This window comes from Melanotaenia boesemani, chromosome 9 (genome assembly GCF_017639745.1).
Source record: "Melanotaenia boesemani isolate fMelBoe1 chromosome 9, fMelBoe1.pri, whole genome shotgun sequence".
In the NCBI taxonomy this organism is placed as follows: Eukaryota; Metazoa; Chordata; class Actinopteri; order Atheriniformes; family Melanotaeniidae; genus Melanotaenia; species Melanotaenia boesemani.
The window spans coordinates 21,580,838-21,606,426 of NC_055690.1; the positions used below are offsets into that span (position 1 = coordinate 21,580,838).

Sequence of the window (25,589 nt, forward strand, 5' to 3'; positions counted from 1 at the left end):
ACAAAGTAGCTTGTAAACAGAAGCAATTGGCCCAATGTGTTATTCTGAGTGGCTGGCTTATCAGCTGCAGGCCTGGGGAATGAGGGAAGGGCATATTGCCATATTTCACCACTAAACAGCTCACTGGTCTTATTGAGCCTGATTGGAATTCAGATGAAATAGTTCATATCACACAGCAGGGGAAGAGCACTCAGCGAGGATAGAGATGTGTGTGTGTGTGTGTGTTTGGGCTGAGTTGGAGAACAAATGAGATGATGTTTTCACAACAGAAAGAGGATGTGAAAGAGAGAATTGGGCAAGCACAGAGGTTTGATTTCACTTTGGATATATAGAGTCCCCGGCCCAAACTTCGGAAGCCACCAAGGAGCAATTTTCCGTAGCTATCACCGCTCATTCATCATAGCGTGATTGCTGTGTCGCTGTTATCTCGCCTGTGGGCGGCAGACAAGCCACAGCTAACGGCTTCTATAAGAATTCCTTACCAGCATCAGTAGCTTGGGGAATGTGTGCTGTAGTATTTATGGATGCTTCTTTCCAAGCTTTGGGCTTGTGTGCACTCATGACACGTCCACCTGGCCTTTACAGAGGAGTTGCATTGCACCTACACATTAGCTGTCACCTTCCCACTTCAATATCACAAATAGCTCCAGGAAAAAAACAGAATTGATTATCACTTTACTGTAGGACCACATGCCCTGGGTTTGTAAGCATTGATTGAGTTTGTTACATGGCACTGTTTGATCTTAGAGAAACTATCCTTACACTCTCAGTAGCTACATCAGTGTAACAGAGAAAACTCAATCTTGTTTTACTGTAAGATAACATTCCTTTGATTATGTTGTAATTTCATATTTTCTCTCTGTCCTGAACATCCTGGAATACAGCGGTCTAACAGTTAGTAGAAAGAGTGGCAGGTTTTCTATATTTTCCGTTCTTACTGATCCCGGTTGATTTGCATTGATCTATTTTCTTCATAATGAGGCTGGTTCAAAGGTTCAACTTGTGTAAAGAAGCACCAGTCATTGGACAGGGGTCCAAACAGATATTACAACCCAAAGGTGCACCAATTTGAATAGTGAGTTCAAGGGCTTAAAAGGCTCAGATGCCCTCTTGAGTATATACTCCTTCCTAACTATTCACACAGTTTAAATCTATTTATTGACCTTTTCTTTTAGACCACATATCTATAAATAGATAAAAAATCATTTTGATGCACAAGTGCCAAAAAGTGCAGTTCTTCAAATGAGTGTGAATTCCCTAAAACCCCCCAGTGGTTAAATGTGCAGTTATAGATAGTCATAGTGCGTAAGTCATGTTCTGTATATGATCATGTATGTTGTCTCTCTTTTCTGCCTTTAATTAGTAAAGATGATGAACTTTAATGAAAAAGGGACATTCTGTAACAATATGCTGAACAATGAACATGAAACTTGGTTTGAGAGTTTCAATTTTTAAATGTCATTTTAAATTAGTAAAGGTAGAATTTAGGATGTTGTATGAGTTTGACTAAAATTTGACTTTCAGTGAGTTGTTCTGTGTCATGTCTAGCTGTCATGCTTAAAAGCTATTCCTTTGTATTGTTGACGCATATTGTTTTGAGCAGATTTTCAGTTGCTTGACTGGATGATTGGATAATCGTGACAGCACTTATCTGTGTATATGCACAAAGTGTGTTGCAATGTGGCCATATCCATTTGTCCATCCCTTGCATGTCATTTCTGGCTCTAAATAAAAACCAAAAGGGTGATATCCAAACCAAACAGCAGATAAACGCACAGCATCAAAGCTTTGAAAAGTTTAACTCTTTATTTTCTATCTGCTACAAGTGCACAGAATGCTAATACAGTGGAAAGAAAAAGCTCATCCAGGCACCTTCTAATGCAGATTGCAAACCTCTCAGACGCTCACCAGCAAGTCCACAAACTCAACCACATTTATGAGTCTTCTTTTCCCCAAAGGCTTCATTTAATATGTGGGGTTATTATGCTGCTAGCAAATTATTTAATAGCCTTGGGTTAATATATGATTCATTAAATTAAACTACTTACTCTGCTGCATCTCATTCCTTGTTTTAAATAAAATCCAGTAGCGTTAAATCTACACATACATTTGCCTTTAATGCCAGCTCCATGCCATTGTTTAAAATCATTCCTTCTCAACATTAACATCCCAACTCGACCCATTTTTTTACTTAATGCGTGAAATGAGCTTTAAGTCCCTCTTGTAGGAGTCATTTCTGCCTTTTACATTACCCTCTGCTTTTTTTTTCTAGTTCTCCCTCATACTACCCTTGTGTCACTGAGTGCTTTTTTTTTATACACATACAAATGTGTTGGTAAAAATTCAACAATGCAGACACAAGAAAAGGCAGATTTTCTGGCACACAGGCTCAGAGGCATCGAAGCATGTGCACATGTATTTGCATACATACACACAAGATCTGTCCTTGTTTTTCAAAGTTTGAGCATTTGTTTTCTTTGCTTTTTATTAATCTAGAATTGTATTTTCTGCATTCTGTTTACTGTGAAACCCCTCAAAAAAGGTTTTGTTCTAATAGCTTTATAAAATTGAACAAGTATTTTTATGAATATTGTCAGAGCATCTGTGGCGCCTGTTTAAACAGGACTGCAGAAAGATCTTTTATCTGTTGGATTGTTTGACACATTTTTAAGGTTAAAAAGAAAATATCAGCTGAACGAAGTGAGGAGGGTTGTGTGAAGAAGACTTTTTGAACACAGTGTGGGTTTAAACTTTACTGTGGTTGTGCATGAAGCTTAATATGAACAATATCCACTTCTGCACCTGTGTACTTGTTTGTGCAGATATAAGAATGTGCCTCTTCTGCTGAAGTTATCAGTCCGCAGCCAGACTCCTCAATAAAAGGCAGATTTAAAAGTTTGCATTTTTTTTATAGCTTCAGACTCATCGCTTTATTGCTGGTTTGCGGTGGCGTGTAAAAGACGGTAGATGGAATTTCATAGTGATTTTAGCTATATAAAACACAACGCTTTAAACTACATATAGATCTTTCATTCCATCTTCATATATTTTATTCTAAATTTTAAAAAAGGCTTCTTAAATGGTTCTTTCAGCATATTTTATTTTATTTATTTTTTGTCAGTGACAGCTTTGTTTCTATTTCTTCAGCTCAGCACAGGTTATAGATGAGTTTTTAAGAGCATTTTCACGGAGCTACTTCAGCTCCAAGAACTGAGAATAAATTGAAAATAAGGAAAAATGTCAAAGAAAAAAAACAAAGATGAGAGAGTGGAAAAAAAAGACATGTCGGCTGGACAACAGTTAGACAACTTTCCATGTTATTGATTCCAGTTTCTTTTTTTAATGGTATGATTGATGTTTCCAGGGCTTGTTTTATTAGGCTGTATTTATCCGGGTCAACACCACAGGATGGAGATATACAAGATACAAAGGCAATAATTTCAGCCTTACTCTGAGAGATTGAGCTTCCTAACGACAGAGGCCATATATTATGAATATAGAAAGCTTTACTATTCTTCACACACATAAATCAATAGGAAGCTGGGAAATGAATGAGATTTTGCTCGGTCAAGTGTTGTGGGAGAACACAAACATGCATTTATTACTGTTTCTCTGCTAAAGAACTATGAAGTGAATCCATCCCACTCAGTCTGGCTCAACTACAAGTAGGTTTGGAGAAGCTTCAGCGGCTTATGCTGTTCAACATGCTCACTAAAGTATAAGCAGGGATAGAAGTAATGTTAGATCACTGAGGTGACATCTGGGCCTGCTCAACGTTCCAGTGTGAAGGATTTATTAGGGGATCTTTTGGCAGAATTGTAATATCGCAATCATAAAAACTAAACACTTGCTTCAGGAAAGAGCCTTTTGTTAATTTACTTTTGTGATAAAGCTGTTTGTATTGGTTTACCATTACCATGTCCTAGATACAACTGCTTCAAAACTGATACTGAACAGATGCATTTATTTTTATAACTCCAGAATGAAATAATTAGTTCATCTCATGTTTTTCTTCACAAGAGGACATAGAAAACAGCTCATCTGGTATGAAAGCAACATGCATCAAAGTTGAAACAGAACCATATTTACCAGTGTTTTGTATTCCTTCTTCATTTAGCATCAGGCAACAAATATCTGGAAACACTGTAGACAAGTTTCTGGACCATCAAGAAAAGAATGTTGTCTTTGTCATATTATATATTTCATGATTCACTAAATGGTTTCCACTGCTGAAAGGTCTGGCCGGCTTGCAGGCCAACACCTGGACTCTTCAGCTAAGAAGGCTTGCTGTTGTAATAGATGGAATACGTCATTTTGCTTCTGTCTTACTATAAAGTGCAAGGCCTCAACTGAAAAAGACTATGTCTGGATGGGAGCAAATGTTGCTCTAATTTCCATTTCAAAATTAAAGTTGCCTTTCCAGATGTACAAGTTGCCAGTTCCATATGCTCAAATGCACCCTCATACTATTAGATGCAGGGTTTGAACTGCTGGATGTTTCTTTCCCCTTTAATCCAGAAGATCTAGTGTCCCTGATTTTAAAAAATACAAAAAAAAAAAGGTCTAATTTTGATTTATCCGAACAAAGAATAACAAATTAGTTGCATCATGTTCCTCCTGCTTTTTTTTAGTACAACTTTTCCAACTTTTAGTTCACTCCAAACTTTTTCAGACATGCTGCTTCTGATAAACTCATCATTAGCTAGTAAGCATGAAATAATCAAATCTGTTACTTTCAATAAATGAATCAAATATTTCTTTATGTGGTTTGCAAATCATTGCATTTTTCTTTTATTTACATTTTACACAATGCCCCAACTTGTCAGAATTAGTGTGAAGTGCTAAAAACAACAATCACTGACTAAATTGATTTACAACTTTGAGCCAACCTACATTTTATTTTCTCTGCTCCATTTTAAAGGATAATCTGGCTAAACTAAATATTCTTTCACTCCAACATATAACACAAGGAGCATTATTTAATTTTTGCAGGTCATACCTAAACTGTATCTATTCTTTGTACCTCTTTTTGAAAAGTCCAAAAAGGAGTCACAAGTACATAAAATGTCTACTTTCAAACCATAGGTTTTACTAAATTTTACAAAAAAGAGATAGTGTGAGAGAAATTCAAACACACACTATTATATATTCATAGCCTCAGTGTAATCACGTTTTGATTACAGCATTCTAAAGTAACCTAAAGAAAGACCCTCAAATTCATTCTGTAGCTTCACAACTGTGAACTAAACGCCTCAAGCTCTAAGGATTAGATGTATTCTGAAATAGACTAAATAAAGAATGAAGCATTGTGAAATAAAGTCTTTTTTATTCTAATCATCAGACTGGATTAAGTTTTAAAAAACTCTGAATTTATATTTTAAACTGCTAATTTCTGTGTGATACAAGGCGTTTCTGTAGCACACTCAATTATATTACATTCCATCTGCTGACAATAAGAGAAGAGAAAATATCATTTAACACACAGCAGCCTTCTCACTCACTCATTACGGTACAATTTAACATCATCGTTATCAAGTTCATTCTCTTTATAATTCTATAAAGCACTGGAGGTTGCTGCCACTAAATATGAATGAGCTTGGTCAGACAAACTCAGTCCATACACAGATTCGAGTTCATCAGTATTCATTTTGTTTTTGGTCGTATCTACTGTCCCATGATGCAGCGAGAACAAGACCTGTGTTCAGTCCACACAAGTCCTGTATAAGCTGGAGCCGCACAGTGACAATGTGGTAGTTCACAATAGCCATTTTGCCATCAAGTTCTCAAATGTTCCCACTTTCAGTGTAACTTTCACTGTAAGGTAAATCCATCACCAGCCGACCAGCTACTGCACATATAACAATTTCCAGGTGTGGCAATGGCAAAACAAAAACAGCAACACATTGCTGCTGCTTATGTTTTCCTCCTAAAATTAACACCGCTGGCTTTGAGCTGCTCCCATACATATACACATACAATATACCTAAAGGATTACTCTGCCTGTTTTGGTTTTTTATTGTTGTTTTTGTCTTGTCTGTTTTCAGTGATGAATAAAAAAGAAAGTTGCTTGCTTCCGTTTGAAATTAATTATTTGCTTTAGCATGACACCCATCAATCATCCCTGTGTGATTCCAAGTTAACAAAACATTGTTAAACTGAAGTCATGTGCTGATTGTAGAGATGGTGCAGCAGAGCTGCCTTCTTTCTGATATAGTGGATCCTGAACACACCAGCTTGACAGTTGCATTATTTGAGAAACAGCACAGTAAGATTGGCTCCAAAATACATCACTGCCGAGCTCTTTAAATCTTCCTGCAACATCAACTAAATGACAAAACAAGACATAAATAAACTGGCAGTCGAACACAGAGTTGGTTCTAAAAGACAGGCAGTAAATAGGTGTACATGTGTGTGTGTGGCTGTGTGTGTGTTTTTCTGATCAGATGAGAAAATGCTTTTGTTTCTCATCCAGTATTTTTGCTGGATACAGCAGATTACCGAGCTCCTGTGGTGTGTTCCTGATCTTAGTACCTGGCCCTGCTTCAAATCCACAAATCAGAGTTTTCGTTGAAGGCAGTAAACCTTGAGTGAACCATGACCTCCCAACAACATATGGGATGCTTTAACCAGTCTTTCTCTCTGTAAAGTCTTCAGCCTGATCCTGTAAAGCTACCTCATAAAACATTTAAGGGATGCCATGCTTTAGAGATGCATTCACATAAAATTTCAAGGCAAAGATTTTAAGAGTCGTCACAGCAACAGCTGCAGGGTATGCTTTGCATTCTTGTAAACTTTATCTCTTCATTGTTTTGTTATGCTGTCATATCTAGGCTGTCATAGAAATGCAATTTAAGCTATGTTTCCTTTTCAGGAGAATCCGTATGTGATGCTGCGGCCAAACCACCAAGAGCTTGAGGGAAATGACCGCTATGAAGGCTTCTGTGTGGACATGCTAAAGGAGCTGGCAGACATTCTCAAGTTTAAGTATCGTATCCGACTGGTCGGGGATGGAGTATATGGGGTCCCGGGAGCTAATGGAACATGGACCGGCATGGTCGGAGAGCTCATCTCAAGGGTATGTTAATACACACTGTTGCGTAGATTATAATATAACCTACAAATAACCCATACACCCATAAATTATCCTGTTAAATAAATCATGTACACGTTAAGGCATCAGTGTTTGCTCTAAACATTTCTATAAACAGACATGCAAACAAAAATTGGATTGCTCAACTTTTCATCTAGTTCATTGCTAGCAGATTTCCTCATGGTCAAACACTGTTTTGGCCTTTTCAGCTTAACTATTTTATTTCTCAAAGCAGTCACAGCTTGTTGGTGGCTTGTTTCCTTTCACCTCCTTTCCTCAAGCTATCAGAATTGACCTTAACAGACTTTCCCCCCCTGAATCAGTCTGCGCTGTTGCTGTTAAATCTCTGAGTGAGGTCTTACATTCTTTCGGCAATACTGTACATTGCTGTTTACAAGCTGATAAGGATATATAAAGAGGACAAGAGGCAAAGGAAAATATGTGAAACTGCCATGAAAAAAGTTAGGAGAAAAGCTGGGGTGACAAAGAGGAGAAGGAGAATGATGTGGGGAATGACTGTGTTAATCCTATGAGGTGATCTGTCTTAATTCTGTGGGCTAATGGAGGGCAAAGTCATTATGTATGTAAAACAAGAAGTGCCTGCTCTTGTTATTGTCACAAATTCAGCCCCCTGTAAGTTTCTTCCTGAAGGCTGACCTTCAGAAGGGACGTAGTTTAAGTGAACATGACTCTGATAGAAGCCTTAGTAAGTGAGTAGCAGACAAATAAAACACACACTTGAGAGGGATTTGCCATGGGACAGGGGTCATCTGAAGGGATGTTACATTGTTTGGTAAAAGGCTTATTTATTCTTCATTTTTTGTTTTTTATGTTTTGTTTTTTTACCCTTTTAAGTACCATAATAATGAATGACAATGCATTTTGCGTCGCCGGCAATGCAGTTTGACATAAAAGGTTAAATCTATGAAAAGAATAAGATATATGGCAAAATAAAAACAGCCATGCCTGCAAGTTTAAAGGATAACTTGAAAGTATATGAAAGACACACACTGGTAGCAGCAGAGGACGACAGCCTGAGGATATTCTGGGCAACAAATACCTGTGTCCCTGTCTGTAGGATTCAGACTGAATAACATTTCAGTAAATGATGCTGATTATTTTGACTCCTTTGAGACAGGCTGAGCTAACTGTGAGTCAGCCCAGAGTACAGGATGCCCTGGTTAATCCATAGAGCTGCAGTTATAGAACAGAACCAAGTTACATATCCAAAGTCTAAACCCTCAGAGTAACATACAGCATCCTATGTTTAATTCATGTCTTCCATTTACAGGTTTTACTTTTGTCATTTTCGTTCCCAGATTACCGTGATAGGGTTGAATGCAAGTGAAAACAGGTATGATACAATGTTAAACAGCTGAAATTAAATAGTGATGGCAGAAGGCATATCACTAGGCAGGCAAAGGGCTCTAGTGATTTATATTAATATTCTATTGTTACATAAATATTTCAGTGGCTGTTAAGACTGTGTGTTCATTTTTCAAAGATTCAGATACTTTCTTTGTTGGGTGACGACTGCCTGGATGGTCGTTTCCTGCATGTGTCTTCCTTCTGGCTGTGGAAGCGGGCAATCAGATTTTCAAAGAACAGAGAAAGAGATGAAAAAGAAAAGAAAAAAAGACAGCTCATAATATAGGCTCAAACCCTGGAGGCTGAGGATAGGGCAGCAGGAGACATTAGGCCTGGGTGTGCAGTGTAGGCGGAGGGAAGGTCAAAAGAGTGGAAAATTTAAGTGTAATGCATTATTTTAAGAACAGGTCAGAGTGGGAATCTAGATAAAGCTTTTTAAATGTTTAGTGGAAGTTAGAATGGTTATTAAAATCCTCTTTTTTTAATCACATCAAAATTCTTGTCTATGTGAATGAGCTGCCCCTAACATTCCTTAACAAAGAAGCAGCATGTTGTAGATTTGAGTGGCATCTGCATTGCTGCAGCAGCGCTCCCTTCTGCTCACTCTCATCCTCCCATTTCCTCCATTTCCACAATCCTCTTAGTCCTCCTGCAGCAGACAAAGAGCAATGCTTTACTGCTTTCACTCTTTGCTCCTCAGAGATGAAAAATCCCTTACAGTTGCACTTTGCTGGCTTGTATTATTAGTAGAAAGCTATCCAGTATTCAGCTGCATTGACCATTTCTACATGTGCCTGTGTGTCTGTGTTTCTAAGTGTGTGTTTTACCAGGAAGTTATTTGTCTTGACAGTACTCCCTTTGCCAGCCACAACAGTTATCCTGAGCTCACTTGTGCCCCACACACTCACACAAACACACACACACATAAGGCCAGTGCCGGATTATCCTCTCCACAGATAGCGCTGGACAAAGAGGCTAAAGGATACAAACAGGCATTATTGGGGTCTTGGCTGCCCCCTTTTTGTGTCATCCTCATCTTCTTTTCAAGTAGTTATTATGTCATAAACATATTATTTCTGAGAGCTGTGGTTACATTACTTGTTTTTCAGAAAGCTGACCTGGCAGTCGCAGGCCTGACCATCACAGCAGAGCGAGAAAAGGTGATCGACTTCTCCAAGCCGTTCATGACCCTTGGTATCAGCATCATGTACCGCGTCCACATTGTGAGTTACCTCCCACACACTCTCACTTTAACCAGTTGAACTACTTCTCAAACAGATCAGAGAAAAACAGCAGCAGAACCATTCTCCCCTCTGTTCTGCAATCTCTCTTTTAGTCTGTCTAAATCCTTCTGTAACGTCTTTTCTTTGGCAGCTTATTGCTGTGCTTCACCTCTCAGCTGCTGCTCTCCCCTTCATCTGTGTGTTTCACTTGGCTTTGCAATCCCCTTCCTGCTTCTCCTCTTCCTTTTCTCTCCCTCCCCCTGCAGCGTCAACTTCTTGTCCAGTTCTTTTCACTTCTCCTGTGTTCTTTCATTTCCTCTTCTGCTATTGTGACCCCCCCATTCTGCCAGCACCAGATGGTGGGTTTTATAGTGTGAACTTCCTGATGAATTTAGCAGTTTCATAGTTGGTTGTCTTATTCACATAAGCAATGCCCTCCATGCACAGCAGAGACTAAGCCCAAGCAAGAAAATAGCAGCTGTGCAGGTGGAAATAAGCCTCTGTTTGCAGAGTCAGTGGCCCATTAATCATCAGTGCTCTTCAAAAACCCAAGGTGACACCATAGGGTCCAGTGGCACTGGCCACAATCCACAATGAGGTGTTCTGGCATGTGCGCAAACTAACATTACTGTAGTATCCCAGGGGGGCGTTTACTCACATCCAGTTTCCATCTTGCTGCTGTCTCCACTTCTTGCCCACCTCCTTCCCTTTCTCACCTTCCCATAGTCTGTGCACAGTTCCTGTGGCTGTGGATTCAATTGAGCGCCAACAGTTGGGAAGAATCAATCGATTGCAGCAGGTGCAGCGTTAAATGGGCTGCTTGGCAGCATATGACCTCAGAGGTGGGAAGCAGGCAGGCAGGTGGCAGCATGAGGAGATGATGTGGAGCCAACGTCTCCACAGGGCTGGCACACAGTGTCAAGGAGCTGAATTAGACTTGACTTGACCCAAATTTCTGGGTAAGAGGTCAGCAGACAAGAAACAGTGATAACAATGTTTGAAAAGGTAGGAAGAAAAAAAAAAGAGAATAAATGATGAAAAAGGCCAGCATCCCCCATCTTTGTCTCTCTGTTTCCATCCCTCATTTCCTCATCCGCTCTTTACTTTCCTATTGCCCCATGGCATTTTCTTAGATCTGATTCACAGCGGTCCCTCGGCACGCTCTAAAATTCGATATTTGAATTTCTGTGACTGCACTTGTTTAGTTCTAATCCACTATTGATCTCAAGAACAGTGGTTTCTACAAGGGGGTCTGCTGCTTATTTCAAACTTAAAATGAAAATTTTAGCCCGATCAATAACCATGGCGAATCCAATAAAATGAAAGTGCGTTCTGGGTATTAATTACCATTTAATCTTATTTCTCCTTTCTTATTCCCCTTCTTTTACTCACAGCTATTGTTTCACTGTTTTATTGTTATTATAATATTATTAAATACCTTTTTTTTCTGTTTATGACGGATATGACGCATGCTGTTCTTTGTGGATAATAGTACTTGCAGAAACAAGAACAACAAAGAAATAAGGCATTATCCTGCAAACTGTCCATGCATAGTGCAAAGCTGTTCCAGACTATGAAGCCTAACGCTAGCGCTTCAAGACAGGCTGAGACCAAAGGCAGCTGAACACATCCACACCAAAGCCTCACAATTGTCTGTAATATAAAAAGTGTCAACTGCCACACTTTATGTAGACTCTTGAGAACAACTGTAAATCACAACACTTAATTACTTACTGTGTGATTTTATGTCAGCGTGTTGCTTTACACAAACAGATGAGAGAGTTGATTCTCTGCAGGGACCACTGTTGCCTTGTTTACTCTTTATGAGGCTCTGACTCTGCAATAAAACCACAGGAAAAAAAAAATCTCAGACAGTTCTGCAACTTGTATGCAGAGGAGGTGTACTTCATCTCTATTTTTAGCTATGTTGTCTAGCTATACTGTGGCAGGTTTTGATTTGTGGCTGTCTAATCTATGCTGTCATTTGTTATTGTATGTAATATGATTTGGTCTATGGCAAGCATGCGATTTGAAGCAACAGAGTTGGTTTTAGATTTATAAACCCAAAGACCAGATGAGGTTTCCCTTTCATTACTTTTAGCATCTGTACACTCTCAGTGTCATTATTGTCATTTAAACAGTTCCATTAATTTGAAGACTTTGACTAAAGAAGCTCATTTGTGTGTAGAAGTGTTTTTAATTACATACAGGAGTTTAATTGGGGGGTGTATGAAAGCTATGTCACAGTCAACAGCTGCCCTGAGGACAGAGCATGGCATAACGAGCTTTACTGACTCTCTGGCCACACACGTCCTCTGACAAAATTACACAAACACAAATTTAGATCTGCACACCCACACAGTTTCACACATGTGTACAAATCACCCTGACATAAAGCCAGACAACCTGGCAAGCTGGGGAGGCAGCAGGATATTGTTGTGAATATGACCCGGTGACCTCTGCCATATCAGCTCCTCTCTGCAGATTGTCCTTCAGCCGTTTCATCAGGCATTACAGCTGACAGCATCTGTTCTGACACAATTAGCAATGTGCACATTATCAAAGAGCCTAGAGTAAAAAACACAGAGACGGACAGGAAGACAGACAACATGAAAGAGAATGAGAAAGAAATGGGAAGAAAGAGAAGCAGAAAGAACAGAGAGAGGACAGAGAAATCAGAGCAGGTGAATGTGGAAGTAAAAATGACAATAGGAAGTGTCCTTCAGTGAGTTAGTATACAGGCAGACAACCTCAGGGGGCAATAGTGTGGTATGAATACCAAGAAGCACAATGACTTGGTGCAATCCTTGACTGGTAACCTCACCAGCTCCTTCTGCCACCCTCCTGGCATACAGGCAATCCCCCAGAGAGAGGCAAAGAGGAGGGAAAGAACAAGGACAGCATAAGGTAAAATGAATGATTTCTTGAGCTGCGTGTTAAGAGGAAGAATGGGCATACGCTTACTGTAGCAGGCAGCAATTCTTTACAGTTTTATTTGCTGAGATTTACTCATTAAAGCAGGCCATAAAGGATGTTTCGCCCTCTGTGCCATGTCTGCATTATTTTACATCTTTCTATGATTTGGCTCACACCTTCTTATTGCCTTATTAGAACAATAAACCTTCATAAAAATGATTCCCTGCTGCAATAAAAATCATTTAAATGTTGCAGCAAATGTTTGTGTTTAAGTTGACAGGGCAGACTGTCACCATAGTGTAATCTCATAAACTCACATTTGTTACTTATTGAATTTAATTCATGCACCAAAGCAACTGTTATTGTCAATACCACCAGTTTCTTGTAACATCTGTTTTCTGTCATATCTCCTGTTGAACAGTCACTATCAGGTTTGCGGTGGTTGCTGTTTTTCCCAGCCAGCAGTGAACTACCTGCTGCCTCTGTGCTGAGCAGAGGTGTTGCCCAAGAATGTACAGTATCTGCCCTGCTAAATATGACTGACAGCACAGACAGCTGCTGACATGATTTGAGAGGCAGACACACAAACAAAAAGCAGCCGACAGTCTGCCTTGCACCCACAGCCTAACCTTCCACGACAAAGAGAGTAGACCACCTATAGATCTGTGAGATTAACATTATAACAGCAATCCAAGACCATCTGGAGATACTTCTGCTGTCTTTAACCTCTTTCACTCTGCGAGCTGCAGCTAGCTATGTTATAATATATGCAAACAACAGCATTTTTCAAAGGCTTGTATGAGCATGACATATTGAAAGAGGTACAGCTCAATCATGTGTAGCACTTGTTGAGCTTTTTTTTTTTATCATCAAATTTGGACAAAGGTAAAAAAAAATTACCATAAAACATAAGGAAAGTTGTGTTTGGTCAATTATTTCTCCCCTTTAATAATATAAATTTGTGTTTATTATACATTTTTGGGAAAACCTGGTTAGTCACCTTTACAACAAGGTATAAATTGTAGGTAGTACCCCCCACAAAATCCCCTATATTCTCCTGTCGGTATTCACTCTTGTCCTTTTTTACTTTTTCTACTAAGTTTTGCTTTCTTTATATAGCTGAGTGGACTGCTTTTCAGTTTCAATTGCCAATGTGTTTTGGGGTCTGACAAAACACATTGAAAATATGTGAATAAGAGAAGCTTTTCCAAGCAATCATCTGGACTAATATACACTTATACTTCATTGTTTGCATGCTGATTTTATTAATCTTCCAACCGTATTATCTGGGTCAGTTTGTCTGATTTTGAGAGCTATGATTTTGTACAGTTTCCGTCAAACTAAATGTTTACATGCATTTTTAACGCATGGTTTTGGTGAAAGTAACACTCTTATTTCAGTTCTGGGTGAAGTTCAGGATTCAGTATTTTTACTTGCTGCTCTGAATTTGGTCTGGTGCTAAGCAAGTAATGCAGAGGGATTTTATCAGAGCAAGAGTGGAGTAAAAAAAATAAAAAGACATTTAAGCGCAGCAATAGTGAACTAAACTGTCATTCAGTAGCAATAAAACCAAAATAACAAGCTTAAGATTAAAAAAACTCTTTGTAGGACTCAGAGGTGTTACACAGTCAAGTGAGAATTAAATTATCTGTTGGTTTATCTCCTCACACAATCTTCTGGGCTATTGCTAATGTAAGATTATTAGAAGATTATAATAATAATTAGGAAAAGATTTAGATTAACTCATTTTCTATCATAGGATGATTCATTTTATTAAATTGGTTCTTTCAAGTCTTCAGTTTGATCTAAAACATTGAAAGGAGGAATAAAAAGATTCCATGTAAACTATTATGATGTTTGGGAAATTTAAAATCTTTCACATAGTTTTTATTTAGCATTTCTGTCTACTTATTAGTGTGTCTGTTACAACTTCACCAGTGATAATTTCCCCTCCAACTCCTAAAACAAAATCTGAGTCCTAGAGCAAATACATTACAGCACCAAATTCACGACTTCTAAGCTGCGCAACTCCTATCATTTCCCTCTTCCCCCGTGATCTGTCTCTACTTCTAAGCCTCTCTGCAGCACCTTCACTTCTCACCATCTGTTCGCATTTTAGTCCTACGTTTCTGCAGTCCTCTTCATCTTAATAATGGCACCTTGGTGGAAACTTAAGATGTGAGTACACAGGGCCAGCAGTTTGCAAAATGCTGCTTCAGCACCAAACAGGACCAGCAAATACCCCAATACTGCCAGGAAGTGTCACTGTCTCTACAACAGCACTCTTACTACTACCTCTGAGAAAGCCATTGTGTGTGAGCTCTCTACTGGTCTATTTCCAGACAGCTATCATCATTATGGTCATAAGCCATTACACTATAGATAGACTGGCATATATTATGACTGGCAGGCTGATCTGAATCTCACTAAAAATTATGCTCACTTTCCCCTCCTTCCTTATGCACCACTTTTATTTAACTCAGCCAGGCTAATGTGCAAGTGATTACAGCCGCATTAATGAATTTTCATCTCTGTGCAAGTCTGGGATGGGAATTCTTTATCATAACAAATGCCCAACAAAATAGTTTCACCCCCTTTGACTGAAATTTAATTTTGTGGGGCCTCAAAAATGTATCACTGCACTGTTCTGGTTTGCATGAGGTCCCCCAGGAGCACATAATTGAGTCTATTTCCATAAAAGTGATTTGTGCTTGTTCAGGTGGGCTCCAGGGTGCTGGATGTTGCCGCAGAAGTGGAATATAAGGAATTTCTCCTCGATGTGTAGCCCATTTGTCTCATAACAGCACACGGACAGTTGGTTGTTTGATCACCTCCACTCAATTGCTGTCCTCCCGCCTCCAACAGCCACCTCCATTTCATAGTCATTAACAGATGGTGGACGTGCATCTATGTGTAAGTGGCTAATATTCCCTTGCTGACAGGGGAAAAGCTGAGTATGCATGTAAGAAATACTGTATGAGCATACAAGCCAATAAATAAGCACACACACTCATTCTAACATCATTCAGTTCATCAATTATAGGTTTCATTTAGAGGACAATAGCTGTTGGTACTGGATAATGAAACATTAGAAATTACCTTCTGTATTCCCATTGGTCTACTGGCTGCCGACCTTATTTCAGCCACTTTATCATTGGTAACCAAACCAAACTGATATATAGCAGCCCGTAGCTGCTTCGGCACTGCTTGCCTTTTCGCTCAAGTCATTAATCTCTGCTTTTTTTTCTCTGAGCTGAGCCTCTGCATCCCTAGCCATATTGGAAGTCAAGTATAGGTCATAAAAATGAATTTGTGTTTAATGTAGCTGTAATGGTTTAGTTGATTATCTGACCTTACTCGCTGTGCTGTATGCAGCCTTGTGGGAAGTGCAAATACTGCTTATTGTCTTAATTTCATGTACTGATTCCTTACGACTGATTCCTGATACTACATGATGCCGTTTTAATCAAAGTTATTTTATATATATTTACAGTGCCAAAATCTGTGAACAACATGTCTTATCTGTGTTGGTGTATCAGAATACGGCCTGTGCTACTCTGTTGACAGTTCATGGAAGACTGAGTTTGAGCTTTTTATATAGTGTTGATCTGAATGTTTTCATGTAAATGAGATTCACATAATTATAGTGCTATCAGTATGGGACAGGAAAATCTACGCTTATCGCATCAAAATCCCTTTATTTACTCTCACAGTCACCTTTTTTTATGTCCTCCAATTTAAAAGGCAGCAGTTAGTGCTAGTTAACACAGACCAAATTGGCCTGAAGCGAAGAAATAAACTCTGAAATTCAGCAACATTTCTTTTTTAATTAATCTTGGCTCTGAGAGGAGATACTTCAAACTGTTTTCTTGCATGCTAATTAGTTCTCTATCACCGTTACAAGTAAGTAGTTAACCTCTTGCTCCTCTTGCTGGGTTGGCTTAGAAGATTTGATCACTGAATCAAATGGCTGTTTGGTTTGAGGAAGCTTTAATGACTTTAGCTCTGTCGTTTGTGTGTGTGTTGTGTTTCAGGGACGTAGGCCAGGCTACTTCTCCTTTCTGGATCCTTTCTCCCCAGGCGTCTGGCTCTTCATGCTCCTGGCCTACTTGGCTGTCAGCTGCGTCCTCTTTCTGGTGGCCAGGTAAAGAGCTGAGCCTCTACAGAGGAGAAGGAGACAAAAGAACATGAGATCAACAAAGGGCTGCGTACAGAGAGTAAAAACACAAAAGGGTTTGTTAGGGGAGTACACAGAGCAGGAAACAGGTGTCTGTTCTATTGCTTCTCTTGAGTTTCTGTGGTTGATCTTGCACATCGCAGAAAAAGAGACGTTCTCCTCCCAACAGCGGGTCTCCAGCACCACACTGCCATCTGTTGGTCAGAGCGAGTACTGCCATAACTGCAAGTGAAATTACATCAAAATAATGGCAAAAAAAAAAAAAAAAAGGGGCACGTTATCTTTCATAAAGGCTAGCAGAATTTAATTAAATTTCACAGATATGAAGATGTACTACACCTCTAAAGAGAGTTTGTTTTGTGGCAAGGGGCATGTTTATTAACACTACATGTAGAAGTTCTGTGTGATTTAATCATGACAGTTGTGCAGAGAATCAGATGTTTTTAGTTTTTATGGGTTCCAAAAATATTTCTTCTCTGATCAAATTTGGCAAGCATCAGATTTGTGAGGTAGAGTGGGTTTTAGCTTTATAGATTAGATTTATATGCTCCAAAAACCTCATCTTGATCTTTCATCTTTTTAATTTAGTTTGATCAAGAAAAAATATACTCATCTTTTAAGACGGAGACTAATGAATTGTTGGCTCTATCGTGCATACAGCAAAGTTTTCATATAACTTTTGTTTCATGCAGCAGGATTTGAGCACATGAAATACACTGCACTGGGTTGAAGTAATAAGCACATAGGAAGTGAAAAGGGATGTTGGTTTTCTCTCTAGTGAGCCAAGGTTACTTTGTGCTCAGTGGTTTTGTTACTTGTCATTCACGCCTCTTTCTGGCTGCACTTTCTTAGGTCTCTTGGGTTTTAACTGGTGCTGGCTACATTCCTCCTGCTTCTCTTTGTTGACATAACCTCTATTGTCTCCTTCCTCCCAGACTGACACCTTACGAGTGGTACAATCCACACCCTTGTCTAAAGGGAAGATGTAACCTGTTGATCAACCAGTACTCACTTGGCAACAGTTTCTGGTTCCCTGTTGGAGGCTTCATGCAGCAAGGATCCACAATCGCTCCTAGAGCTCTGTCCACACGTTGTGTGAGCGGAGTGTGGTTAGTATTTATACAATAAAGCATCCACACATTCATTTCTGTTCTCTTAATTTTGTGCTTGTTCCTCCATCAAAGATTGTATTTCTTTGAAGGGATCTTGCGTCTTATTTGAGAGTAAAATGGTTGCATTGCACATTACTACAAACCAGGGATAAGTCTAATCTCAACATTTTTTAACAAATCATGGCCATAATGTTTGTTCATTTGAAAGAAATATTTGAAAGTGAAAATATAAGCTGAAAATTAAAGTCATGTTTTTACTGTGAATTTTGATAAACAAATAACTGAATTCCAAATAAAACAAAATGATTCAAATCTTTATATCAATTTGAATTTTGTATTATTCTAAAAAAAAGAAACTATACATTTTCAGTATAATTTTTTTTCAAGTTTGAGATTTTTTTTTTTTCAGTTTCAGATTTTATTGTTTTATTTTAATTAAAAACCAAATTTTTTTTTTTTACAGTTTCAGATTTTTATTTCACCTTCAGGCTTTTATTTTTCCAATTCATGTTTTTCAGTTCAATTTAATGAGACTGACTCACTACAGGAGCTGTTGTTTCAGGATCCAAGCCGTTACCTTGCTTTTTGTGGTTGTCAAAAGAACTTTCTGATCCTTATTCAATGATGGTTTCAATGATGGCTGATTTTAAATGTGCTGTTTTCATCCCTGTACGAGATGCAGTAGGCAGTACTAGGAGTTTTTGGCAGTAATTTTGTTTTTAACTGTACCTTTGTGCCAATACAGTTTAGTTTGTACCTAAACTGAATCACAAATAAGAGAGAAAGAAGCAATGCTCACAAAGGGCTTTTCAGAGGCCCAACCCACAGTGTCCAAGTAGAAACTGACTTAAAACAGAAAGAATTCAAATCTACATGAACTAAAAAGTTATTCCACCAACATCTCTCTAACTTTAAACGTGTATGAGACTGGAGCTTTTTCTGATTACATTAAATATATGTTTTACTTATATTTTAGAGAACGGTTGAGATTAGACATATTAGTGGTTCTCAGAAGCATAATATAGTCACATTTTGCTTGGATGTCTTTACTGGACTGTGTAGTTATATTCCTTTGTGCATGTGAGAGCAAAAGACATTGTCTGTCTGTGCCTTTTCAACTTAGACATCATCCAAACCAAGCATTGCCATCTTTCTCCATACAGACCCACCCATTCATTCATCCACCACATCATCCACTGTAAATCCTCTCATGTCTTCTGCTCTCAGGTGTGCGGTTATTTTAATCCTCCTACACTTTCACCCAGATAATCTATCTTCATACAGCAGCCTGCACATTTACATATGATCATAGATTAATACATATGTTCTTAATCCCTGCTTTCCTACACAGGTGGGCCTTTACATTAATCATCATCTCTTCGTACACCGCCAACCTGGCTGCTTTCCTAACAGTACAGAGGATGGAGGTGCCAATAGAGTCAGTGGATGACCTGGCAGATCAGACGGCAATAGAGTACGGCACCATGCACGGAGGATCCACAATGACCTTTTTTCAGGTTAGAGCTTGCCTCACACACACCACTCAACAGTCTATCATGCACTGTTTTATAGTTTCCATTATGTAGGGACAGACGCACTTCAGAGCCTCTTTTGATCAATGGACCATAAGAGATGTGATCCTCATCATCACCTTCCTGTCCTTCCTGTCATCCTCCTCTAACCTCAGGTTTTATCTGTTTCCTGTCTCTTGTCCACACAGCCATTCAATATCCCTCTTCTGGGGGGGGGCACTGTCCACGTCTCACACTATCCCCTTTCATCTTCTAGAGATTTGACCGCAAAGAGAGACAGAAAGAGACAGGTAGAAACAGACAGAGAGGGTATTACAGGGGAAGGGAACAGTAAAGGATGATGTTGGGGAAAGAGAAAGGAGACTTAGCCTTGCACTCCTCTGTGCTTTTACATCCGCTGGACCTTGAATAACTCCAAGAAGACCAGTCAAGAGAAAGCAAAAGACAAGCAGCAAAACGTTTTGGTCAAAAATCTGTGGCTATTCAAATAAGAAAAGATGTGGTACAGAACAATAATAGCTTTAATAACTCTGTGAAGTTAGAATTAAAGGAAAACAAATATAAACTGAATAGGCTCCAGTCCCCCTTACACCTCTTTATTGGAAGAAGGGGGTATGGGAAATTAAATAAGGAATGAATGAACAAATGAATGAATGAATGAAGAGTAATCTCTAAACTAATATTTGCAAACACAATAATAGATACTTGCTAGATGACTTCTTTGTGTGACTTCTCGACTCTCGCTGCTGTGCAGAACTCTCGCTACCAGACCTACCAGCGAATGTGGAACTTCATGCACTCAAAGCAGCCCAGTGTGTTTGTGAAGAGCACAGAGGAAGGGATAGCGCGTGTCCTCAACGCTAACTACGCCTACTTGTTGGAGAGCACCATGAATGAGTACTACCGCCAGAGGAACTGCAACTTGACTCAGATCGGAGGGCTCCTGGACACCAAGGGTTATGGCATCGGCATGCCACTGGGTGAGTAGAGAACAATAGGGGTGAGAAGAAACAAGAGGGAAGAGAAAAGTGGAAGTGGATATACTGAGAGATGCTAGAGCAGAAGACAGTTCATTGGAAGAGGGGAAAGCTGATGGTTTCACGTAAATGCTCTACATAATTCACAATGTCACTGAGAAGGGGAAAGAAGAGCAGAAGCGTTAGTTGGGGAATGTACCATAAACGTCACACTTGAGACTTAAATAGAAAAGTAAAACCTCAGTGTGGCCAAATATAGCTGCTACCATTGAAAAAAATAATGAAAGAAGTGGGAAACTAAAGAGACTTGTTAGTAGACTTTAATAGAGCAGCTGCTTTCTTGCTGTGATGGGAGAGAAAGGGAATTGGAAATATTGTTCCAGTTAAATGTTAAACTGTTTCTGTATGACTCACTTCCTGCACTGAGAGGACAAATGAGGTTTACTTACACTTTGATCTCAGGTTGCGTCAAACTGCAGAAAGAAAGAAACACACCCAAAAGTAAACAAGATTAATTTCACATCTTCTGATGTTTAAAGGATAGAGAGCCGCTCTGTAGTGGGAGATGCTCCGCTCTGTGTACTGATGGGACCCGTACTTTAATCCTATATCTGGAAACTCTTTCTTTTTGATGAAATAACTACACATTTACTACCAGAAAGTAGCGATGAAGATGCCCTGCGATGTGAGTTAGATGAATAATACTGATGCTTTTGTTCAAAGGCAACAATACTTCATTACAAAGGTAACAAGAATGATTTTTAAACACTTTAGAATTTCCTTTGCTGCCGTTTATTGTTCTCTAATAATTATTAGGTTAAACAATTTGTGTGCTTATTAACTGTTCTGTCACATGACTTTTATTAGAGATTTGTTTCACAGCCAGATGTTCCAGTATTCCCATTCACAATTTTCTGAAAGAGTTCAGACGTCACTTGGCAGCTTGTTGTATTTAATTACAAGGTACCATAAACAACACCTCTTCTATGCTTACTAGCGTGACTGGCTTGGAACCCCAGCTAAAGTAGTACAAAAACTCTATTTGGTGGCACCACTATGGTACCAATCTGTTCCATACCATAAAATGGAAAAGCACAAATTGTTCTGTAAATGATTGTAAGCCATCCTGGCTCAGATACAATAAAACAAGTCCAAGCAATGAAATTACCACAACCATGTGGTACAGATGGGATATGGTTTTTCTGTTTGAATGTGGAATGCAGTTTTCTTTTTTTTTCCCCCCAAACATTAGCACCAAGTTGTTCGATTTTGTTTTATGTGTCCAAAAACATTTTTCTAGTTGCCTGCTGGTTTGTCAGCATGCAATGTGCTTTATAGAGAGCAGTCACTTCCTCCTGTGCAGCAGTGCATACATACATTACTGATCTATGTCATGCTGATTATTTTAGTCAATGTCAGATCTGTAGTTCCTCTCTTGCAGAGTGCACACCTTGCTGTCTGTGCGGTCTCTGTTGGTCAATAATGCTTGAAGAAAATAACACGGGCCTGTCTGCCTGGACGTTGGATTGGTGAAATCCAAACTCCTTAAAATATCCTTTGTTGTGTACCTGTTGTGACCTAACCTAAAAGATCTGTTCTCCAAAGTTTTGGCTCCCAGCATTGATAGAAATGCAATGCAATATTTAATATTGTTTTTATTTGTGTAGAACTTTATTTAGATAAGATTAATTGTAGTTTGTTGATTTTGTGCACACAAATATGTGTACAAAGAAGTTGTGGGTCCTGTGCATCTACCACCATGTTGCATTGCCATATTACTAAAGTAGCCCAGAAAGGAGAAACCCAACCAGAGCAGGTTCTTGGCACTTTTTGGCACTTAACATTTCTGTCACAATTAAAAAGGATGATTGAGGTGAATGATGGGTTACAACACCCAACACACTAGAGCTTTAAAAAAGCTGCTGACTCATGATCATCATCCCCTTCATTCAATACACCTGACTCTAGTTTTACCTTATGTCATCGTTTGATTGAACAAACATGTATCACTGGATAATATTGATATATTTACTTCACAAACTGTAGGACTCTTGTACTCTTGTACAGCTTTGTCTTTCTTTTCCCTTTAGGCTCAGTGTATCGTGATGAGTTTGACCTCACCATCCTCAAACTGCAGGAGGACAACCGTTTGGAGATCCTCAAGAGAAAGTGGTGGGATGGTGGCAAGTGTCCAAAGGAAGAGGACCACCGTGCCAAAGGTTTTTTTTTTCTTTTTTATTATTATTAATAATGCCCATGTTCATTAATCATTACTTACTCATTCAATTTCTCCTTATTTTTCCTGCCTTATCTCTCCAGGTCTGGGTATGGAGAACATCGGGGGTATCTTCGTTGTGCTAGTGTGTGGACTCCTGGTGGCTATCTTCATGGCCGTGCTGGAGTTTGTCTGGATGTTAAAACAGACGCCAGGAAATGAGGTGAGAGAGGGCTATCTAACCTGCATCTGCTTTGTCTCCCTCTCCTTTCCCTGGCACCCTCCCACTCGGAGAGCTGCGAGATTTTGACAGGAAGTGTAGCAGCTATCTTCTCCCACTCAACACAACCTTACTTCATCCAGCCTGAGACATAACCAGCACAAAACCAAAGATATACCTCAAGTTTACCTCATTCAGAGTACATGTATGCATGAATAATTCCGATTTATGTATTTTATTAATAAACCAGAATATTGTTAGCTCTTATTGGTTTTGAACACACGTCTACAGGGCACTGCTAATGAGAGTTACACATCATAGCAGTTGTTTTAACTGCACTCTAATCCAACCACCTTTTTATTTAAAAAAATGCTAGAAAACTATTATATCAAGATCTGCACTCACATTACAGAGACCATGACAGAGACCAGAAGCCTTTTTATCCATACTGAGAGTGAATGAAGGACAGTAATTGGGTAAATGTGGCTGTCAGAAAAACCAGATGTGTGAAGGTGAAGAGAATTTTTACTTCTACTTTTTCATAAATTCCATAAACTGATATAAACATAGATCAGAGGTATATATATATATATATATATATATATATATAGTTATAGTTATATAGTCTTAAAAATGTATATCAGGAAAAGGTGGCATGAGGACTACAAAGCATTTAAAGGAGTTGGTCCAAACATCCTTCTGTTCAGTGATAATGGAGGAGCTTTGCTGGATTGTTCTTAAGGCTGGATGCCATAAATCCAAAATGGATATCAAAGACAGATGTGCATGCAGTGATATAGTTATTTCTGCTGTTACTCCTTTCTTGAGAACTGTCTGGCCTCCACACTGTGATTTTAAGTCAATAAACATTCAGAATTTGAAAGTGCAAAACCAATCCATGTGTTTTTTTCTTTCTGAGCAGCACAGACCGAATCTTTCACCTTGTATGAATCATGTATGTGCATATGTGTGTATGTATGGATTTATGCCTGCATGCAACTGTGTACTTATTCCTGTCTTCATGTGCAGTTTGTGTAGATGGATAATTAGCTTCATTTGCTGCAGTATCCTGTCATTGATTGCAATAATTTGGATTTATAAACTGTGTAAATCATGTGAAGCTCTCAGTCATTGTTTCTGGATATGAATTTTTTGTCTTTCGTGTGTGTAAGATTAACAAATCATTATGTGCTATATGTGTTATAAGTCAGTTCTTCCCACTATTTGCTGATCATAAAGATAACCATGAAATGTATGTGTTATGTGTCTGTGGTGTCCATCAGTCTGTTTTGATCCAGTCAGTCAGTCAGTGAGTTGTCTGGTCTCTCTCCCTTTCTCTCCCTCTCTTATCTCCCTCTGCCCTATCTTTTTCTTCCTGTGTGTGTGTTTGCAGCAGTCAGTGTGTGAGGAGATGCTGCGAGAGCTCCAGGGGATCGTGTTGTGCCGCGACAGCCTTCAGGTGAGGCGTCGGCGAGCAGCATCCATGCTTCGGCCGCGGCCTTTGCCCTTGGAGGACCGCCGGGCACGAGCCGCCGCCGTCAGCCTTAGCAACGGCAAACTGTGCGGGGGCATCGGACTCCCTGAGCCCCTCTCCCACAGACTGGCACAGGAAGCTGCCCTGGTGGCAAAGGGATGCAGCCACATCCGGATTTGTCCTGAATGCAGACGCTTCCAAGGACTAAGGATGCGTCCTTCAGGAGCTACTGGGGCTCTTCCTTCTCCCACACACAGTGAGGAGAGCATAGAGTGGGACAAGACCACAAATAGCAGTGAACCTGAATAATGCTCAGGAAATCCAGCAGGGCTGACTTTTCCAGCAGCCACCTCCCTTGTTCAGAGGAATCAAAGACCATGTGGTGTTTAGGTTCAGCCATTCAGAGCTTGTTCTTGAAAAGTAGGACAATGCTTTGTGTTTTTGGCTTTGTTTTGCCCTAGAGGCAACAGCTTACAGTCAGTTTTTGGAATCTCCTCGGGTGATTTTTTTTTTTTTTTTTCCTTGGTCAGAGGAAAAACTGATGACTCTGTCTTGTTGTGGTCTGTCCCTGTTGGCTCTTTGTACCCTATACAACAGGACGAACAAAAACAGCTAAGGGGCATTTGTACTATGCAGTATTTTCAGTCATTTATCATTGTGCCGTTTTTTTTTTTTAGTTTTTTGTTTGTTTGTTTTTTTTTTTTTTTTTGTTTTTTTTTTTTTTTTTTCCTTTTTAAATTATTTCTGTCCTATGTTGGATTATCAGTACTGAATATTGTTATTCTATTGTTAAAAAATTTCAACTTTTTTTTTTAATCTGACAATTTACTGTCTGAACATGTATTGCCTCGAAAGAGCTGCAAACGTAAACAGATTATTGCAAGGTCATTCTTCAAATCCTTTTTTTTTTTTTTTTTTTAAAGTGCCAAAAACCATGAGTATTACCTTGTGGCTGAAGAAAGCACCACAGCCTTGAGAAGGGAACAAAATCACCTGAATCTAGAAAAGAAACAGACACACAGATTTCTTTTATATTAACAATATTCTATTAAAATAAAATTTAAAAAAAGAAGTTTTAACTGTTGGTATCTCTGAAAGACAGCGCTGCATGTCCAGAGGTGCTGGCTGGTGCTCATCGTGTGATCAACTGTAGTATTGGCTCAGTTGGGACCTAAATTGAACAAATATCTGCTTTAAAACATTCTGGCTACACAGAACAAACACACCTCCAGAAAGACACCCATTTATCCCTTCTCCATCTGTGTCTTGACATTTCTCCATCTGT

General features: G+C 39.1%; 1 protein-coding gene across 1 annotated transcript in view; it reads left to right on the forward strand.

Moving 5' to 3' along the window:
* Positions 1 to 25,006, forward strand: part of grik4 (glutamate receptor, ionotropic, kainate 4) — a 247,302-nt gene extending 222,296 nt beyond the window's left edge. Inside the window, exons 12-20 of the mRNA XM_041995316.1 lie at positions 6,872 to 7,075; positions 9,568 to 9,681; positions 16,632 to 16,741; positions 17,710 to 17,883; positions 19,238 to 19,403; positions 20,173 to 20,398; positions 22,486 to 22,614; positions 22,715 to 22,833; positions 24,224 to 25,006. Of these exons, the coding sequence (XP_041851250.1) occupies positions 6,872 to 7,075; positions 9,568 to 9,681; positions 16,632 to 16,741; positions 17,710 to 17,883; positions 19,238 to 19,403; positions 20,173 to 20,398; positions 22,486 to 22,614; positions 22,715 to 22,833; positions 24,224 to 24,613 (1,632 nt within the window). The 3' untranslated portion in view covers positions 24,614 to 25,006. The remainder of the gene's footprint in view (positions 1 to 6,871; positions 7,076 to 9,567; positions 9,682 to 16,631; positions 16,742 to 17,709; positions 17,884 to 19,237; positions 19,404 to 20,172; positions 20,399 to 22,485; positions 22,615 to 22,714; positions 22,834 to 24,223) is intronic.
* The last annotated feature ends 583 nt before the right edge of the window (positions 25,007 to 25,589 follow it).